Raw genomic sequence first — 19,450 nt, 5'->3', positions numbered from 1 at the left:
CCATAAAAATAAAAGCTTTTTATTCATTTTCTTTATATACCATTACAGAAAGATCTGAATAACATTCTCAACAGGATGGGCAGCTCTGGGGCCCAGGGCATGAGTGCAGGCAGCCAGCTGAGGGTCTGCCCTGCTGTGCTCCCGAGCTGCTCCCTGCCCTCACCGAGGAGACCCAGCACTCCCAGCGTCAGGGTGTCACCTTCTTGTAGGTGATGTGGAGGTGCTGCGTCATGGGCTGCGTAGTGGTTGCCATTGAGACAGTTTGTTCGAGTTTCCCATCGGAATTGAGCCTGAATTTTCTGGTAATCTGAACAGGGGGGTAAGAAAAGAAAGAAGGAAATCAAGCAAACAGCATCTCTGGGTTAAATCCCTTACCTGTGCTTTGTACCTGCCCTTTGCCATCCCTTCTGGCTGCTGTGAGTGCACCACTGAGGAAGGACATCCTCACTACAGCAGGTGAGTAAACAAGGAGTTTTCTCTCTTGAAGAGCCTTCACAATACCAGCTCCAAGCCCATCATCCATAGAGCAAGGCAGGGTCCTGGCACTACAACTGACATCACCTCAGCACAGACAGGCCTCTCTCTGTCCACCACATCCCTCCACCACAAGAGTGGCTCCTGGCTGGCAGCTCAGAGAGATGGATCAGGCATCATTCACCATAGCAGCATTCCAAGCTGCTTGGGCTCTCTGGAGGTCCCCACAACGTGCCAGAGTTCAGGTGGGACATCACTCCATCCATGGGGAGGTTGGAGCCTGCTGAGCCTCAGCCCACACCTGCAGCCAGGTGGGGGTTCAGCCCTGGGCAGGAGAGGATAGCACTGCCATCCATTGGGAGGGCTCAGCAGGTGACTGTCCCCATCTCTGCACCCAGGCAGGCTGTGAGCCTCTCTGTGCTGCACCAACCCTCGAGAGGCAATTTGGGGTGGTCCTGTGGAGCTGGACCACTCAGGACCTGTGCAAGCAGATGCCTGAAGGAGGGAGCAGCTAAGTGTCCAGTGTACAGCACAGGTTGTAGGGCTGCTCTGAGCTGCCATCAGAATAAAGGAGAGAACAGGGACCATCCATTTTGAACCTCAGGTACTGTTTCAGAAGGATGAGAGTGTCACTCCTGCCACCTGGACCAGCAGGTAAACGGCCATGGCACCATATGGGTGACACCAGGGCATGGCAGCTGCAGGCACAACTCATTCACAGTCACTTCATGCAGCACTGTTCAGAAATTCCCAAAACAGAGGTTTTTCCAAACTCATTCATTGCCTTGAAGTCACTCAAGGGCACATCCACGAGCTATTGCCAGTCTGTGTGCTCCATCCCCTCTGTTAACAGACCCATTCCCATGCCCACAGTGGGCCTTTAATGCCCATACCCAACACACCCTCCTTCTGGAAGTGGAGCTATGCAGGGGTGTGGAGGACATGCTGCCATTCCAGCATCCACAGGGGCAACAACAGCAGGAACAGTGTCACACACAAATGATGCTGGGATTCCTATTTGCTGATCTGATGAGGCTCTCCTTGTAATGCACCAGTGTTCTTCAAATTCCCTAAGCAGTAAAAGGCACTTAGAAAGGTACAAAAGTCACTCATCTTCAAGATGTGTGACGTGAGCTCACAGTTCCTGAACAACCCACTCTTTTTGAATGAACCAGTGCAGGTCAGGCAACAAAATCGAAATGCCAAAAGGAGAAAATAAAAGCAACAGGTCAAAAAAGAAGAGGGAGATTTTTGTCTTAGAACCAAGTTTCAGGTGAGGGCTGGCTGGTGGAGAAGTGTGAGGGCAAGCTCTGTGTACAGGTGAGACACATGGGGGACTGCAACTCCCCACACGAGAGGAAACATGAAGGATTGGGAAACAGAGGTGGGGAATGGCTGAATTCAGGGGAAGGGATGTCCTCTGCTTTTCCCCCAGCCACAAATCCAGTCCTTTCATCACAGAAGTCAACCAGGTCAGCCAGGAACTATTCACCATGATGAAACCACACTGCCTGTCTGTGGTGACATTGAGCTTCTCCTCCAGCTGGGCCAGGATCAACAGAGGCTGAAGGGAGGCTGATCAGCTGGACCTCTCCAGGCTGACCTTCAGGCACTTCCTGAAGATGGGTGACCCACGTACCACATGGGGACTCTGCTGATCTCCATCACCTTTCACAGGTGACAGGGCAGCCTTGCAGCTGCCTCACCCAGTGCCCTCAGTGCTCACGTAAGGCCAGGACTGTCCTGAGCTCTACAGGTGTTTGAAAATGTGCTGCTTCTCCAGACACTTGTCATAAACTGAGTGACTCAGTGTGGGGGTCTCCCTTACTCCTTGTATTTCTCCCTTTAAACACAAACCACTGACCAAGTCTGGAACTAAGACTGGACTCTGCCACACCCAGGCTCCATCAGGAGGCTTGGAAAGCAAGGAGGTCCTCTCAGAACCTTTTGGGTCTCCCTTACTTTTTGCATCTTCAGCCTCTGTGTAAATCACTCTAAATTGATTCAAATCCACTTTTCCTTTGGATGTTCATCCATGAGTAAGTAACAGAGGGAATCTTGCCATCAAATATTGTTAAGCTGTGCTTTCACAAATTTATATTAAACCTGCTTTGATAAGACCTTTGATGGTGATTCTTCAAGCAACCTAAACCACTCAGGACCCAGCCTGTCCCAGGGAAGAGATCTTCCTGCCTCAGTGACAGCTCAGCTGAGCCACAGCCATCCCAAATTACTTTACAGCATGAACACAACAACACAGTGATGTTTTCTCAGAGTGAGCAACTAAAGCAGGAGCACACGTGCCCTTCTCACAACACCTGTGGCATCTTTGTTTCCCTGGGCAATTCACACTGTTCTTGGTGAAGGAAAAAAGGCACTGGGAGTCGGTTCCACATCCTCCTTCACCAGCAAGGGCCTCCCACATACTCACTGGGACCAGTCTCTGAGCTTGAGCTGCCCTCAGGTGCCAGGTGAGTGTGAACTTCCAGCTCCAGATGTTCCCTCTTCCAGCCAAAGCCAGCCTTGGAGCCCTCAACTAAAAGACATCTGCTGGCTTTCTATGCTTTTCCCTCTCCTCTCACCAGCCCCTCTGCTCACATTTCAGGCAGTGACTCAAAGGACAGTCCCTTTTATTTAAGTGCTTGCAATAAAAAGCTCTGCTCTCTTGCTGATATCCATAGTATCTAATGGCTTTACTTTTGCTACAGAAGGGAGGCAATACAGCTGTTCCTGGGAGAGGGGAAACCCAGCAACTGAAAATATGCATCCAAAGGCAGGGAGTTAGGACTTTCCAAAGTGAGGACACTGTTTGTGTAGGCACATAAAATCTTTGCCTACATCTGCACAAACTTGTGGTCTCTGCTGTCTTTGGGCCAGTTTTATAGCACAAAAAACCTAGGCTGTGAGAGCTTGTTCAGCCTCACTGTCTCTCTGTTCTGCTGGTCAGCCATGGCAACTTCAGATGTGACATTGAGACCTCCAGCAGTGACCTCAGGATGCCACACTGACTCCAGCAGTGCCACAGCTGGCTGTACTCCTTCCAGCTGTGCCAACAAACCTGTGCCATGCACCCAAAACAAGTCAAAACCCAAAAACAGCCAAACCCCTAAAAGCAGCCAACTAATGCTGGAGCTGACAGAAAGTGCCAGCCCCTGCAGGCACAGATGGGAAAGGAGTCCAGAGCAAGGTGGGAATGCCCTGAAAAACAGGTGAGCAAGATCTGTAGATGTTCCTAAAACAACCTGATGAGGCCCAGTACTGAGCATATCTTATGTGTGCATCCTCATACTGCAATCAGTGCAGAAAACCAGCATTAAGAACTAAACCCACTGCCACAGAAGGGTATTTAGACAAGAATTTCCTATTCTCTTCCCTAAGGACCTGCTACCGGCCACTGCTGGAGACATGATTCTGGGTTGGCTGGTCTGATCCAGCCCATCAGTTCTTAACAATCCCTCTGGGTCTCATAAAGTACAAAATACCTTCTGAAAACTGTTACAGAAAGGATAAGCCAGCACACCATGAAGTATTTCCAAGAACTCCTGATGGCATTCTGTAATTAAAGCATGCTAATTAACCCATCCTCTCAACCAGACTCCTTCTGGAGCGAGCAATGCTACGGGAATTGCTCAGTGTGTGTGCACTCACCTGCTCTACATGGGGCTTCTTGGCAAAGGAGATCCTGGCTATGGAGTGAGAAGCTATAGAGAGCTCTTGTCCATTCACCTCCCCTTCCTCCACCTCCACCAGACCTAGGGAGAGGCAAGGGCATACAGATTGTTAGGCTACAAAGGTTATTTTACCATGTCACAATTATTATTGTGGCCTTTCAGCACTTAAAGGGGCTTATAAAAAAGAGGAAGAAGGACTTCTGTGATTCTGTGACTTTTTACACAGGCAGATAGGGATAGGACAAGGAGAGCAGTTTTAATCTGAAAGAGGAGAGATTGAGATGGGATATTGGGAAGAAATTCTTGGCTCTGAGGATGGTGATGCCCCAGCAGAGGTTGCCCAGAGAAGCTGTGGGGGTGCCCCATCCCTGGAAGTGTCCAAGGCCAGGTTGGATGGGGCTTGGAGCAACCTGGGCTGGTGGGAGGTGTCCCTGTCAATGGCAGGGGGTGGGACTGGATAAGCTTTAATGTCCTTTCCAACCCAAACCATTCCATGATCCATTAGGGAACATAAACAGACCATCACTCTCCTTGTAGGATGGTTTTATTTGCCCAAGCACTACTGACAACTGCAAATCCACACATCAGACATGGAATGCTGCTCAGAAAACTCCAGCCAGCCTTACCCATACCGTGTGGGATGAGTTCCACATGGCAACTGGCACTTTTCCCTTCAGCACCTGCCATTTTAGATGCAAATTTAAGCATCAACTGGGGCTTAACACTTTCACTTATAATAATTGAGATGTGGTTCTCTCTCATTCAGTCCCTGCAAGGTGTGTAATGAGTACCAAGGTGCTGCATCCACAAAGTGAGAGGCTCCCTATTTTAAGAGCCACTGCAGGTCCAACATCAAAAAGCAGCCACATCCACAGGGAAAGTTAATTCAATAAACCCCTGAGAGGTGCCAGAACTTCCTGAAAAAGTGATGAAAAGACACTTTTGCCCAGCGTGGGGAGCAGGTGTGTACCTGTGTTCTGGGCACTGATGAAGGCCACCTTGTTAGTGTCAGGCTTGAGGCGGATGAACCCGCATTCCCGGTGCATGGGCTTCCTGGTGTCGGGATGGAAGGCATTGAACCTGCAGGAAAGCAGAGCACAAAAGCTGAGGTGCTTTACACACTGTTTGGCAGGTGTTTTACACACTGTTTGGCCTGCCTGCCTCTTATTTAACCACATGAGTGCCTACAGTATTCTGTGAAGAGCAAAGCACTGACAACGTTTCACAGCTGGGGGATGTAAACCTGGAAAAATACGGTTACTCTACAGGCACAGCTACTTCTTAGAGCTGGAGTTAGTTAAGTTCAAGCTCTATGTTTACTACAGCTCCTGGGTCTTTTTATAAGCTAGCTCAGAAACCCCCCCAGGAACTCAGACATTTCACACTCTGTCTCAAAGACTTCCTTTTCTCTGGTAAATATCTGGAATTGCAGTATCATCTTTAGCTTTTACACCTGGCAAGTTGTTTTTCTGTACATTCCCTGCTGCAGGCAGCAACAGAACAGACATATTTCTTCCATCACTCCCTTCAATAAGATAAATTCAGCTCAAATTCTTATTTATTCTTTAGGAGTCCTTAAGAACTGTAGGTTTGGTCACCTATAATGTGGGTCATTATATGTATCACAAGTGCTCATCTATTGCATTAGTTGGAATCATTAATTATTAAAGCAGAACTGAGGGCTGAAAAGTCCAAAGCAAGTGCTCCCTATGTGAAGTAAAATACAATGAATCACACAGACAAGACTCCTAAAAGACCAGCAGCACAAGGTAGAGCACATGGCACCCCTATACCCCACAGAAACCCACTGGCTTCAGAGAAATGGAGGCAAGGAAGGGGGAGCAGGGCCTTGCAGCTGTTTCTGGCTGTCCTCTGGGTACAAATACAAAAATTACTGCTCATATTTAGTTCTGTCTCTCTATAAAGGATGTCTCCTTTTAACTATGTGGCTGCAGGAAGAGCCAGGAATGACTTCTGTTAGCAGTGGCATCCCAGCCTGTGCTCTGCAGCCAGTGGAGCCAGGCCCTCTACAGAGCCAGGCCTCATGGTGGGATTAATTAGTACAAAAGGAGAAACAAACTTAAATCAGGTTTTTTTCAGTGCTTGGAGCATCCAAGGGATACATGGGCTGTCTTGTAACAGTCATGCAGCACCGCTCCAGGAGCCAGGAGCTCTGTCCCCCAAGCCTGCTGCCTGTTTTCCTGATGCTTCCCAGAGCTCAGCAGCTCTCAGCTTTGTATCTCCTTGGCACAAGGAAAAAACCCCAAGTGACTCAAATCAGCAACTGTTCAGAAGCTGAAGAGGGAGGTGAAGCCACAGCATGACTGTCAGGGCTTTGTTTCTTTTGGAAACTGGACTAAAACTGTCACAGGCTGAGCTGGCAGTTCCATCACACTCCAGGAACTCAGGGCATCTCTCACAGAGCACTTCCACCTTGTAATTATTCTTTCCTTGGTTTTCAAAGCAACACACTTTCCAACTCACTCCTCCCAAACGAGCAGCAGAGCAGCACTGAGCAGCAGCTGTCACTTCTCTCTCTCTGGATTTCTTTGGACTTCTCTTGGAACAATCACTTGTAGACACAGCAGTTAAACTACCTGCCTCCCATCCCACATGGTTTGATAAACACTAATTTTTCTCAGATTTTCACACTGCTGAAGGCTGAAGGCCACAGTTTAAAATGGACAGACTTGGCAGCTATGCCACAGCTCCCTCATTTATTGTATCTGTAAGTGGGAGTTTCACAAAGAATGCCAGTCAATCACAAGTTTTCAAGGAAAATGCAGGTCAGACCATGCAGTCACATACCACGACATCATTTCATTTGGTAGCTGAAAATTTGTGTACTTTGCCACTGGAAAGGAAACAGAACCAACAAATCCCACTGGAGCCATGCCTGCTGCACTCCAACAGCTGCTGCCAGCACAGACAGACCCCCTGACTTACGAGAAGTTGAGCATGGGCTGCCCCACGTGAGAGATGTGCACTTCTTCCAGGTACTGGAAGGGCTTCATTGTGGGGAAGGTGCCGTCCCCCGGCGGGTCCGAGAGCCACGTGCCCAGCATCCAGGACAGGGGCTCCATCACAGGGTTCAGCTGGGGGGCCTCTGTGGAGGAACAAGACAAAAGGGAGACAGAAAACTCAGCGACCTGCGCTCTGCAGCGGGCTGGGGGTGAACACAAACACCTCAGAAATGGACTGGCACTGCAGCAAGGCTTTCCTCCAGAGCAGCACCAGCTCCAAGGCCTGTGGGGAGATGGGGAACAACAAACAGCCATGGAAATTGGGTCTGTTCCCAAACCTGCTCCCAGCCTTACACAGAACACTCTTCTAGGTGGTCCATTTCTGACTCCTCTCTGTAGCTTGATCCAAAAGTAAAGTCACCTTCCATCTACATGAGATGACTGAAATCTGGAAAGATTCTGGACACATTCTTTACATTTCTGTAAAGAAAAATCACCAAATGATAACAACATCTCTAATGCTCTGGACTGATCTTTCTCAAGCACTGAGTGCATACCTTTCCTGTTTCAGAAACCAAGGAAGTGAGTCCTCAGTTCAGGGGAAAATCAGGCTGTGTTGATATTTCAGATCAAACCCTGGCTATAATTATTTTTAGGACATTAACAGTGACCTGAACTGAAACAAAGAGAAATGCAAGGATAATCAGAAGTGGTTCTGCTTAGGTTATGGACTAAGTGAAACATTTTAAAAATACTTGATGCCTGTAAGTTAAAGAGTAAACGGAAGAGAAAGACACTTCCCTCTGTCACCACATTTATTAAGAAGTAGCCAAGGTCTGTTTCACAGTCAAAACTTCTTGAATGAATCACTTTGGGAGAGCTTTGATAAACAACAGTTTAGCATTTTGCTTTCAGAGGTGATGACCTGGAAAAATTAATGAGAGTAATGGAGACAGATAATTTAAGGCCAGAAGGGCAGAGCAGATCCATTACAAAAGTGTAAGTGGGGAAAGTGAGACAGCACCCATGGGATCGTGGGAAGGACTGATTCCCACACAAACATGGTGCCCACTGCCCTAATAGTCTGTTATGCAGACAAATATGACTGAAGGAGGCTTAAAGCATGTCCTTCTCCTCCCCACAGGATAAATGTTTGGTACTGGCAAGGTGGGAGTTGCAGGGAGGTGTTTTCCACACCTAGTGAGATCACCAAATGTAAGAACAAGCTGCCTGTCTGGCTGGTCTGAAAGGCTGCAGGCAGAAATCAGGACCTAAAAAGGTGATGTTGTGGTCAAAATTTGTTTGGTCAGATTGAGTTTCACTGCCCATGTCAAATGTCAGGCTAAAAAGACTGAGCAAGGAGGAAGAACAGACAGTCCACACCTGCCAAAGGAGGAACAGAAGCTTTCTGGGTAAGAGAGACCACTTTTGGGACTCATTTTCCCACAGGCAGCAGGTTTGTAAAGCCAGTCTGCACATCAGCAAGGTGCTGCTAATTACTCTGCTTTATCCTGAAGTACTTTGCAAGTGAAATGACATGAGAAAACATGAGAGCTCACCAAGAAATAGATGATAGAGGTCTGTGGCATCAGAACCAAACTCTGCAGAGCATCCTGCCAGCCTGTGTGTTCCCCATCAGCTTATCCAGGGGTTAGGAAAGGGTTCCCGAATCCACACAAGCAGTGTCAGTGTACTGGACAGTGTTCCATTGTACTCATTTCTGCACTTCCATGTGGAGAACACAGTTCTGTGGGTAAGGAGCCTTCCACTCCCCCACCCAACTCCTGTTCGCCTTTCACTCCCTACTGCAGGCACTGCACTTCTTTCCAAGCTTTTTGCAGGCTCAATTCCCACCGTGGAGAAGAGCAAAGCTGTGGGAAGGCTGGAAGAGCCTGCAGCCTGGGCTGCTGCTGCCCTCTCCTGGGTCAGCTGCCAGGAGCAGGATGATTTCTGACTGCAGCATTTCAGGACAAAGCACCAAACCCACACACCAAACCACCTGGAGGGCAGCAAAGCCAATGTGAGGTTTTTAGTCCTCGTGTCCCTTGGAAATGCCAACAGCAGCAGAAGTGCTGGTGGGAATAAGGACCAGAGACTCAGGGAACTGCAGAGAAACAGAGACATCCTAACATCCTGATCTCCCTCCATGCAGTGCTCTTCTTATCCTCAGTGTTGGTCTCTGACTGGTGGACTAAGTCCTGTTTCCTCCCTGGCAGCCTTCTGTGTCAGAGGGCTGGACTGGGAGGGTGGAAAAGCAAGAGGGGAGCCAGACAGAAGAGAGTCTGATTGAGTCCATCCAAAAAAAAAGTAGTCATTTCAAAAGAAATTTGCTTTTTATGTCATGTTGGGGCAGGTAAATGCAAGACTACCATAGCAACAAAAAGTTCTTTGCTGAGCTGTTTTGTTTCAATCGGCATGTTTGCAGATGCAGTCACTGCCAAGAGAAACTTCTCTGACCACGATGAAGGAGCCTTTATGTCCTATTTTAAAGATCTAAACTCCTGGCATGCTGCTTTTACAACCAACCTGCTAATGTGGTTTAAATGTGTGTGGTGATATCAAGAATACAAACCAGATCTGAGAATTTGCAGAGCAAGAGACCCTGGTCATCCTTCTGCATGCTTAAAGCTTCCCACTGAGAGGGGGTCCTCTTAGTGCTGGTTCTCTTGCATCCACATGCACAGTTCCTCTTTTACCTAATAACAGGGAAGCTCCCACTGCAGCCTCTTTCTTAACCAGGACATTGCTGGAGTCACCTTCCCCTACCAGATTACACACTTCCTTGAATTAGCTTCTCTGAGACCCCTGGTCCTCTGCAACCTGCTCTGGTGGAAGATGTCCCTGCCCATGGCAGGGGGTTGGAACAAGATGAGCTTCAAGGTCCCTTTCCACCCAAACCCTGCTGTGAGTCTACGAAATTCGACTGAAATCAGCCACGATGCTCACAAGTTGCAACAGCTTGTGAGACAAAACCACAGGCCCATAAGCAACTTGATCATCCTCATGTCTTTCCTTCAGGAAGCCACTCAGGCCAAAAGTGCCATGCCTGGGCCCTGAGCACCGCTTGCCCCCATTCCATCCCTCCAAACTTGCAGACTGACTGTTCCCACACCTTTCCCATTCACAGAGGGTTTAGATGTCAAATCCCACCCCATGCTGTAACACAGTCAGACTGTAACCAGCTGTCCAGGCTTTTCAACAGGAGACAGTGCACTCTCCCTGCTGTGAGACAAACCAGACAGAGTGGCTGGACAGCCCCCTCGGGCCATGGCTGCACAGCTGGCGTGGCTCTCAAGTGGGATCCCTGGCACAGAAAGCTATGCTGGCACAAATTCCAGCACAGCTTTATCAGCAAAGCCACAGTGAGCAGCCAGCTGGCTGTTAACAAGGCAGCTAACCTACTCCTCTGAGCTGGGGAATACTTACTGCAGGAAACTTGAGAAAATAACAGACAAACAACAAAAAAAACCCCATGAAAAATCCCAAAACAAAACCCCAAACAAAACTCAAACTAACTCACATAGTCTTCAAAGTACAGGACCTGCAGGAACAGCATGGCAGACTCCTGCAGTTCTTCCTTCAGGTGGGTTGCACACTGAGTTTAATTCATCATCATCGAGGTTCTGGTAACTAAGAAACAGCCTCATTCAGCATATTTGGCTCTTATTTATGTACTGTGTACTCTGCTGCTCTTCCCTGAGAGTTGCAACCCTTCATGCATTTTGTTGATGCTCTCCCCAGCAAACAAGTAAAACATTCCTGCCAGGGACACACCCTGGCTCCATCACAGAATACGCTGAGTTGGAAAGGATCCAACAGGATCATCCAGTCCAACTCCTGGCCCTGTGCAGGACACCCTAAGAATCACACCATGTGCCTGAGAAGTCCAAATGCTTCTTGAACTCAGGCACATTCAGTGCTGTGACCACTGCCCTGGGCAGCCTGTTCCAGTGCCTGATAACCCTTTGGGGGAAGAACCTTTTCCTGACATCCAACCCTAAACCTCCCCTGACTCAGCTTCATGCCCTTTCCTCGAGTCCTGTCACTGGTCACAGAGCAGAGAGATTGGTTTTGCCCTCCACTGCCTCTCAGAAGGATACTGAGACCCCACTGAGGTCTCCCCTTAGTCTCCTCTTCTCCAGCTGAACATACCAAGTGACCTCAGCCAGTCATCCCTCAAGGCCCTTCACCATCTCTGTTGCCCTCCTTTGGACACTGTAATGGTTTAATGTCCTTCTGACATTGTGGTGCCCAAAACTGCCCCCAGAACTCAAGGGGGTTGAGCCTGCCCCAGTCAGAGCAGAGAGCAGAGCAGGACAATCCTCTCCCTTGCCCAGTCAGTGATGCTGGGCCTGATGCCCCCAGGACAGGGCTGGCCCTCCTGGCTGCCAGGGCACTGCTGATTCATGTCCAACTTGTTGTTGAGTGGGACCCCCAGGGCCTTTCCAGCAGCTGCTCTCCAGCATCTCATTCCCCAGTCTGTCTGTACATCCAGGGTTGCCCCATCCCAGGTGCAGGATCAGCACTTGCCCTTGTTAAGCTTCATACAGCTGGTGATTGCCCATCTTTCTGATTGGTTCAGGTCTCTCTGCAGGGCCTCCCTGCCCTCCAAGGAGTCAACAGCTCCTCCCAGTTTAGAGTCCTTGGCAAACTTAGTATCCCTTTGAGTCCTGAGTCCAGCTGGTTAATGAAGATGTTGAAGAGAACTGGGCCAAGGCTGGAGCCCTGCAGAACCCCACTAGTGACCAGTGCCAGCCTGATGTCACCCCATTCACTGTCACCCTTTGTGTCCAAGCCATGAGCCAGCTGCTCACCCATTGTGTAACACAGTTATCCAGTTGTGGGCTGGACATTTTGTCCCAAAGGATCCTGAGAGAGACAGTATCAAAAGCTTTGCTACAGTCCAAAAAGACTACATCAACTGGCTTTCCCAGATCAACCAGGTGTGTTATCTTGTCCTAGAAGGAAATCAGGTTCCATGATGCCATGCTGGCTGTGACCACTGACTGTGTTGTCCTCCAGGTGTTTTTCAATACTTGCCAGAACAATCTTTTCCATGATTTCACCAGGCACTGAAATGAGGCTGACAGGCCTGTAGTGGCCAGAGTACTCTTTCTTGCCCTTCTGGAAAATTGGGAAAACATTTGCCACCTTCCAGTCAGCTGGGAGACCTCCTTGGGTTCCCAAGGCCACTCAAAAACCATTGAAAGAGGCTTTGCAACAACATCAGCCTTCAGGTGTGGTACATTGTAGCCAACACCTAGTGAAGCAGATGGAGAGATCCCACCTTTCCTCCAGTTTTGGCACAAAAGCTCTGTCTACAAGCCCCACTGGCTCCTGTGCTAGAACTCCTTTCCCCTCTGAGAAAGGTGGATCCTGTCAGGTAGGCTGAGTGACCAGCAGACCAGGTGTTGTAGAGATCATCCCACCTCTGCTCTAAAAGCTGGGAATGTGCTTACAGTCACAATTTTTCATGTAATTAATATCATTAGTAATTAATATCATAGCCAAGCACTAATGTGTTACTGTCTCTGTGGTAAGTGCTCCAGTGCCTGCAGTCAGTGTCGGAGTTCTGCAGTACAAAATACAGAGAAAACATCTTTAAAATTACACCCTGTTATGAGAAACCCAAACTCCCTACCTGAGCTCACCTCAGCCTGACTTTCTCTCGAGTTTTCCTGAGTTAGCTGTTTCATTGCCTCCTAGCTGCAAGCTGGGGTTTTGCTGTGAGTCATTGCCAACTCCTGCAGAGTTAAATGCTTCATGCACAAACTCTATAGGCTATTAGGGAAAAAAAAACCTGGAAAAAACAAGACCATTCCACTGAAAAAAAACTCCACAAACCAAAACAACAGCAGAGCAAAAAGTCTTGTTTCCTCCCTTCCCACTGTCATTTTCTCCAAGGGGGAGGTTGAAGAGCCATCCCCCTCAGTCAAGCCCCAGGCTTGGAGCTCCAAGCAGTTCACCTCCCACCCACATGCTCAGGGCACAGGTGCTGAGAAGTCTCACACAGCCTCTCTCAAGACACCTTCTGCCATGGATTCAGCCCCACTCTTAACCTATGCACACATATTCCTACTCCTTATCTTGCTCTCAGCTTACTTTATAGCTCCCTTGCTCTCTGTAATATCACCCTATGGACTGACCTTCTACCCTGGCTGTTCCCAACCCAGACAAAGCACAAAACCTCCACAAGCAGCACCTGCTGTTTCAGAATAAAAGCACTTCTCTTCCAAAATCGAGCTCCAAGCTGACCTGCAGCTGCCAGGTTAGCACTGCCTGCCCTGGTAGAGGCAATTTCTCTGACAGCACATCCCTGTGACTCATTAGACACATTTAATTTCCAAGCTGAACTGGACAGGGCCCCGTTGCTGTTCCAGTCCTGCTCATCCAAGTGAAGGCACAGCACCTCCATCCATGCAGAACTCCACTTCCCACTGCCACTGAGAAATGGGAATTTGCTATTTGTTTTCTGCAACATGAATGAAAACCTGTCATCACCTCAATGGGAAACACCACCTCAGGCCCCACAGACCAGGCATCAGGACTCCACCTGGGCACAAACCCACACCTTGAACATTTGAGTCCTTCTGCTTGGCCCCAGAGTTCATCAACTATGCTCCATTTGCATGTGAAAAGTACTATAAACGACACAATTCCTACGCTGGCTCTGTACAAATATTCCAAGACAAATCCAAGCTGGAAGGAATTATAATTTCCTACAGATTCCTAGCAAAATTCTAACCATTTTTCACATGGACTCATGCCTTTAATATGACCTTCATGAAAGCAGACATGCAGCATGGAAGAGGCTCTGCACATGCCCAAGCAGCTGATTTCTAAGAGCTTTACCTCAGACACTCCAACCCCACGGCATCATACCTGTGTTTGCTCCATGCCCAGCCATATTTGTAGATATTTTGCTATTTGCTCTGTCTCTAGCCCCCTCTGCCCCCAGAAAGTGCTTTGTGCAGCGTGGTAAGATGGGTATGAGGGAAGTGATCTCATGCCTGGGTGGGTGTGATCCCACTGCCTGCTGGGAGATGTAGTTTTACAGACACACCAAACTGGAGCAGGTCAGGAGCAGGGGATGCTGAGGAAGGAGCACCTCAGAACTCCTGTCTGTGTGAGCACACACGATGCAGCAGAGCTGTGAGACCTTCACACAGAACAAGGTGTCCAGACAGCCCTTCTGTATCAGAGTTCAGAGCTGTTAGTCCCCCCTTCCCTAGGCCATGGGTCTGTATTTGCTCACTGGCTCTCTCTAATTTCTCCCAGTGCATCCTGTTGTTCTCCAAGATGCATCCAGCCCCATCCTGCCAGGTGCACCGTGCCTGACCCAGCATTCCTCAACCTTTGATCCACACACCTCAGAAGCAGCCACGAAACAGAGGGAAACACTTTCCTACGAAACAAGTGACTAAATACAAAGTTTCAAAGCAAAGGGACACTGCGGCAGCCACGCCGTGCAGGAAACTCCTAAAAGCAGGATCACCCTGGTAAGACAGGCTGGGGAAGACACATTGTGACAGCTGGAACACACTGGGAGCCACTCACTCACTCTGAGTCACCCGGCCTCAAGTGTGGCTGGCAGGGAGTGCTGTGCAGCAATCCTGCAGGAACCTGCTCTGCCCAGCCGGCTGTGGCTTGGATACAGCCAGCAGAAATTTATTTGTCTCATTAGAGGAAACTATGTGTGATAACTAGCACCAAAATGAAGTTCTGCTCACTGGGTGTGGACCTAAAGCTTGGTATTTTTGTGCTTGGGATTTTGTGGACATAAGGCAGCAGCAGGAGAGGTCCTGCAGCACATGGAGCTGGGATGGAGACAGGGAACAACCTGCATGGTCAGGCCAGTGAGGTGCCTCCCACTCCCCATCCCCAAGACACTGCCTGGAGCAGGAAGAAAATATGCAGGCTCAGATTCACAGCTAAAACCATCACCTCAGCAGCACATCAGGTGATCTGGGACAACTGAAGTGGAGTTACTAACAAAAAACTATAATTATTATTAACCCAGTATGGTACCTGAGTGTATTTTTGTGAATACCAAAAAGCCTTTCTTGCCTTGAGCCTTGTACTGCAGCCAAACTCAGTGTGTGAGCATGACCAGGCTCTGCCCAGCAGCAGTCACCTGCACTTCAGCTACTTGCACTGCCATAAACTGTTACTGTGACTATTACTATGAGGCAGAAGAGCACCAAGATTAAGCTGAAATTAAAAAAAAAGCCACTCAGCCACCAACAAATGCTTAAAAAAAGTCCCCAGCCAAAGGGTTCCATATAAACTTCCTATCACACCAAGATACAATCACCAAAATGGTTCATTTTCACACACTGATCTCCAGTTTAGTTGATAAGAGATGGCAGAACAGGTGAAGAATTGGTCAATTCATTAAGAAAAATTACATTTTCCCTTAGAAAAGAGAATATGCAACTCATATATTACGAGTATCTTCTAAAAGAACACAAAATTCTAACTTCTCAAAGACACAAAATTCTGACTTCTCAAAGACACAAAATTCTAACCTCTCAACATCAGCCTTGGGAAAGAGGAGAAAAATCTCAGTGCTCACCAGAATAAAGGAAAACCTCCTTTAAAACATCCTGTCTGCAATTAGCATCTCATTAATTGACAGTATTCCAACAGAGCTAGACACCTTTTTTCATACATATAAAAATATGCATATATATGAAAAGGTTGGACATCATTTTCCATGTATATAAATACAGATGAATGACAACTGTGGAACCCTAAAAATTGTATTTAGTTACTTTCTTTAATCTGACACCAAAACAACACAAAAGCACAGACCAGGAAGTATGAACAAAATTATGCTGATTTCCCACACAGAAAAAAGACCCTTCTTTTCCCCCCTCTACTCAAATCAAAACGTGAGTTTTCCCATTCTTTGGAAAATTAGATACACGTGGGAAAAGTAGTGTTGGGTATTGACCTTCACAAATTTTGCTGGGATCTGCTTTCTTACAGTTCAGGGAGGAAGTTGGCCATGCTGTAACAGCCTGAAGGATGTGCCTGTTTATGCTGACATGTCCAACAGCTCCAGGAGAAGCCATGAAGTTTTTCCCCTAAAGGAGAGGTGAGAATTAACCATTGGGGATACCCAACCCTCCATGGGTGATGATTTCTCCAAGGAAGTCTCACATCACGGAGCCTTCACAAGGCAACCCAATGTCTTCTCAGCAGCCACACAAACATCAAACATCATTAGATAGTCCTAAACTCTCATCCTAAATCATACCTTGCAACCAGAGTCACTGTGCAGAAGTTGTACATTAAAAGATGCTTTCCCTTGCAAGAAAAAAGTTTATGGCCCGATTTGACTTCTACACAACAAACTTTTTACATGATGTCATCCCTCACAGAGTTCCTTTATGGTTCCAGGGGATTAATTATTATTTCTTCAATTGATAGAGAAGTCACTCTCCATCACTTCCCATTTTGTTATCAATTTCCTGACTATTTCTGCCTGCCAAAGGAGGAATTGCTCAAAGTAAACAGATATTTCCTCACAAATCACGACCTCACTGTCATATTGGATACCTCCCACTTTATACTTCCTGTATCTTGAGTACCGAGTGCAGGAGATGAAAGCCAAGATCAGAATTACTTCTTGCATCACTGGAGAAGATGACAACAGCTCTCCCAGACACCTGCTGCCATGACAGCTCATTAACACACACACACACACACAAATCACCAGCACGCTCCAGAGGAAGAAGGCAAATCCTCACACAGGTGCCACTGAACCATAAACAAGTTAAAATAATACAGGAAGAAAAAAACCCATAAATTCATCAAAAGAGTTGTCTGCAGCTCCTCAACATAACTTCCCACTCCACATCTGGAAAGGTTTGCCATATAGTAAACTTATGTACCCCCCAAGAGGAATTCTTTCACCTGTATTTGTGGGTTTAACACAAGCTACCACTTCTCCTTCCCAAAATGTCCCTCTCTCACACCTTTTCCTCATCACACCTTTACGACCTCCAAATTCAGCAGCCTCTAAGAAAACATGGAATTCTGCCCCAACACAGCACCGCTGGGAATACTGACCACAGTCCTGGGACAGCAGGCTGTTCAAGTAAGGGAAACTGATCCTCTTCAGCTCATCCAGCTTCTCCTTCAGCTTCCTGACCTGGCTGTCCGAGCGGCTGATCCTCTGCCTCAGGAGTTTCAGCTCCCCGTTCTTCTTCTCCACCTGCTCCCGCAGGCAGCACACCTGGCTCTTGCTCTGCCTGGAGGAGAAGCAGTAGGAATGCAGGGAGTCGATGAGCTTGCAGGCCCCCGAGGCCGACATGATGACCTCGTTGATGGACATGGGGTTGGCGTCGGTGTCGCCCTTGTGGCCCAGCACGGCCTCGGCGGCCGGGCGGGGGGTCAGGTCTGCCGGGGACGCCGACAGCCCCTGCGAGGGCTTCTGGGGGGTGGCGGTGAGGGAGGACGTCGGGGACACTTCTGCCCCAGCCTTATCGTGTCCCAGGAGATGATGGCTGCTGCAGCTCGGTTCCACGTCTCTCTTTGGCCTTTTCCTTTCCAGCTGCTCTTTCGGGAGAGACGGCCTCTCCCTGGCGTGCTTGGAGGAAAAGCTGTAGGAGTGGAGGGAGCCGATGAACTTGCAAGCACCAGAGGCAGGAGGGGTGAAGTCGTCGACCGACACGCCGCTTCTCTCTGCCACCCAGCTCCCTGCCCAGCTGCCCCTGGGACAGTCCTCCTCCTCCTCCTCCTCCTCCCTAGCAGACCTCTCGGCCTTCTGAGCTCCAGGCTTTGCACCCAAACTATCCCCTAACGTCCTTCTGCGAGGGCCGTCCAGCTGGCTGCGGAGGGCGTCCTTCTCCTCCGACATCGCTCCCATTTCCACTTTCAGAGTCGCCTCCTCCATGTCTCCTGTCCCTTGCATCACCATGAAGTCCTGGCCAGAAGACAGAGCCCTCTGTGCTACCTCACCTCCTCCTTCCCGTGGGGCTTCCCCATCCCGCAGTGGCACCTGCCTCGCTATTTTCCTTCGGCTCCTGACATAATCCAGCTTGTCCTGCTTCTCCTCCCCAAGCTGGAAGATGGTAGGGACAGCAGTTGGCTTCAGCAGCCGGTGCTGATCTTCCAGCCTCCTGGAAAAGCTGTCTTTGGTGAAGTGCTCGCTGCAAAGGAAGGAATACTTGGTGGGGGTCCAGTTGTCTCTCTGAACAGCTTTCAGCCACTGAATCAAGCGCTTTGAATCCTTCAGAGGGAACCTGAAACAGAAACAAACAAAACCCACGAAAAAATAAGTCACGTTTGGGAAATCAGAAGGGCTGTACTCTTAGGGTTGCAGAATCAGAGTATTGTAAAGTTTGGAAAAGACCTTTAAGACAATCAAATCCAAGGGGATGGGTGGGGTGGGTTTAGGAGCTTCTGGTGCACGCTGTGTTTTGACTGGCTCCACTCATTTAAGGACTTTTTCACTGTGGGTTGAAATATTTGCTATTCATTCCCTACCTTAACAGCTCTGCTTCCCAAAACGCGCAGGACTAAAAGGTGCTGTTTCCATTTTCATCAGCAATCGCCCCATTATTCGGCTCACCGCCCCCACAGCCTGTGACCACCACCAGCACACCCAGTGTAGCCAACACGCTGCCCAGCGCTGGCTCCGCACCCGGGCGGTGCTGACACCGCTGAACAACACTCCGTAAGGCGCAGAACCGCCCGGAGAGAAGGAAATCCCGAGCGGAGGGAGCCGGCGCCGGTTCCAGCGGGACTCCCGAGCCCGGGACCGACTGGCGGAGAGGGGGCCGAGCCGGGGGCGCTCCGGGGGGGACAAGCCAGGGGCGGGCCTGGCCCAGCTGAGGAGGCTCCGGGAACCCCGAGCCGGTTCCCCCCGAGGGAGACAAAGGGCGGCCCGGCGAGGGGAGAGCGGGGCCGGGGCGGCCCGCGGCGGTACCTGCGCGGGCCGGGCGGGCCGCCCTTACCTGTGGAAGGAGACGGCGCCGCGGCACGCCTTGCCCTGCCGGTTGGAGCAGTTGGCGGCGGCGCAGCAGATCACCATCTCCGGCCGCCGCCGCCGCCGCCCTCGGCCGGCCGGGCCCGCCCCGGCCCCGGCCCCGGCCCCGCCGCGCCGCCGTACGGCAAGATGGCGGAGCCGGGTCAGCGCGGCGCCCCTCGCCGCTGGGGAAGGGGTTTCTGTACGGCACAACATGGCGGCCGCCACATGGTCGCCGCCATTTTGGCCGCGGCGGAGCTGTACGGCGGCGGTGCCGCGGGACGGGGGAGGGAAGGAGAAGGGCTCTCACGGCGCCGCTCGCTTGCCTCGTCGGGGCTGCCCGGTGTCTGCCTCCCGACGAGCCG

General features: G+C 49.7%; 1 protein-coding gene across 2 annotated transcripts; it reads right to left on the bottom strand.

The window, feature by feature from the left end:
• Positions 1–3: 3 nt before the first annotated feature.
• THAP4 (THAP domain containing 4) lies at positions 4–19,272 on the bottom strand. Of its 2 annotated transcripts, XM_071566360.1 has the most exons (6): positions 19,075–19,272; positions 17,186–18,360; positions 7,092–7,251; positions 5,116–5,225; positions 4,123–4,226; positions 4–307 (listed from the first exon to the last, which is right to left on the bottom strand). In XM_071566360.1, exons 1-6 carry the CDS (start codon positions 19,149–19,151, stop codon positions 188–190), a joined length of 1,746 nt encoding a protein of 581 aa, XP_071422461.1. In that variant the 5' UTR covers positions 19,152–19,272; the 3' UTR covers positions 4–187. The 2 variants fall into 2 exon arrangements, with proteins under 2 accessions (XP_071422461.1, XP_071422462.1); XM_071566361.1 differs by lacking the exons at positions 17,186–18,360; positions 19,075–19,272 and adding an exon at positions 13,991–14,229.
• Between the last annotated feature and the right edge of the window lie 178 nt (positions 19,273–19,450).

Source organism: Pithys albifrons, chromosome 11 (assembly GCF_047495875.1).
Source record: "Pithys albifrons albifrons isolate INPA30051 chromosome 11, PitAlb_v1, whole genome shotgun sequence".
Classification (NCBI taxonomy): Eukaryota; Metazoa; Chordata; class Aves; order Passeriformes; family Thamnophilidae; genus Pithys; species Pithys albifrons.
The sequence above is the reverse complement of the archived record's forward strand: the minus strand, read 5'-3'. Positions and strand labels throughout refer to the sequence as shown.

What these genes read in the sequence shown, in the direction of transcription:
- THAP4 (XM_071566360.1), bottom strand. Translation starts at nt 19,151, where the DNA reads ATGGTGATCTGCTGCGCCGCCGCCAACTGCTCCAACCGGCAGGGCAAG. An exon ending in GGCGCCGTCTCCTTCCACAG is followed by an intron (nt 18,361 to 19,074) that starts GTAAGGGCGGCC and finishes TTTCTGTTTCAG; the next exon opens with GTTCCCTCTGAAGGATTCAA. An exon ending in CAGCCCATGCTCAACTTCTC is followed by an intron (nt 5,226 to 7,091) that starts GTAAGTCAGGGG and finishes GCTTTCCTGCAG; the next exon opens with GTTCAATGCCTTCCATCCCG.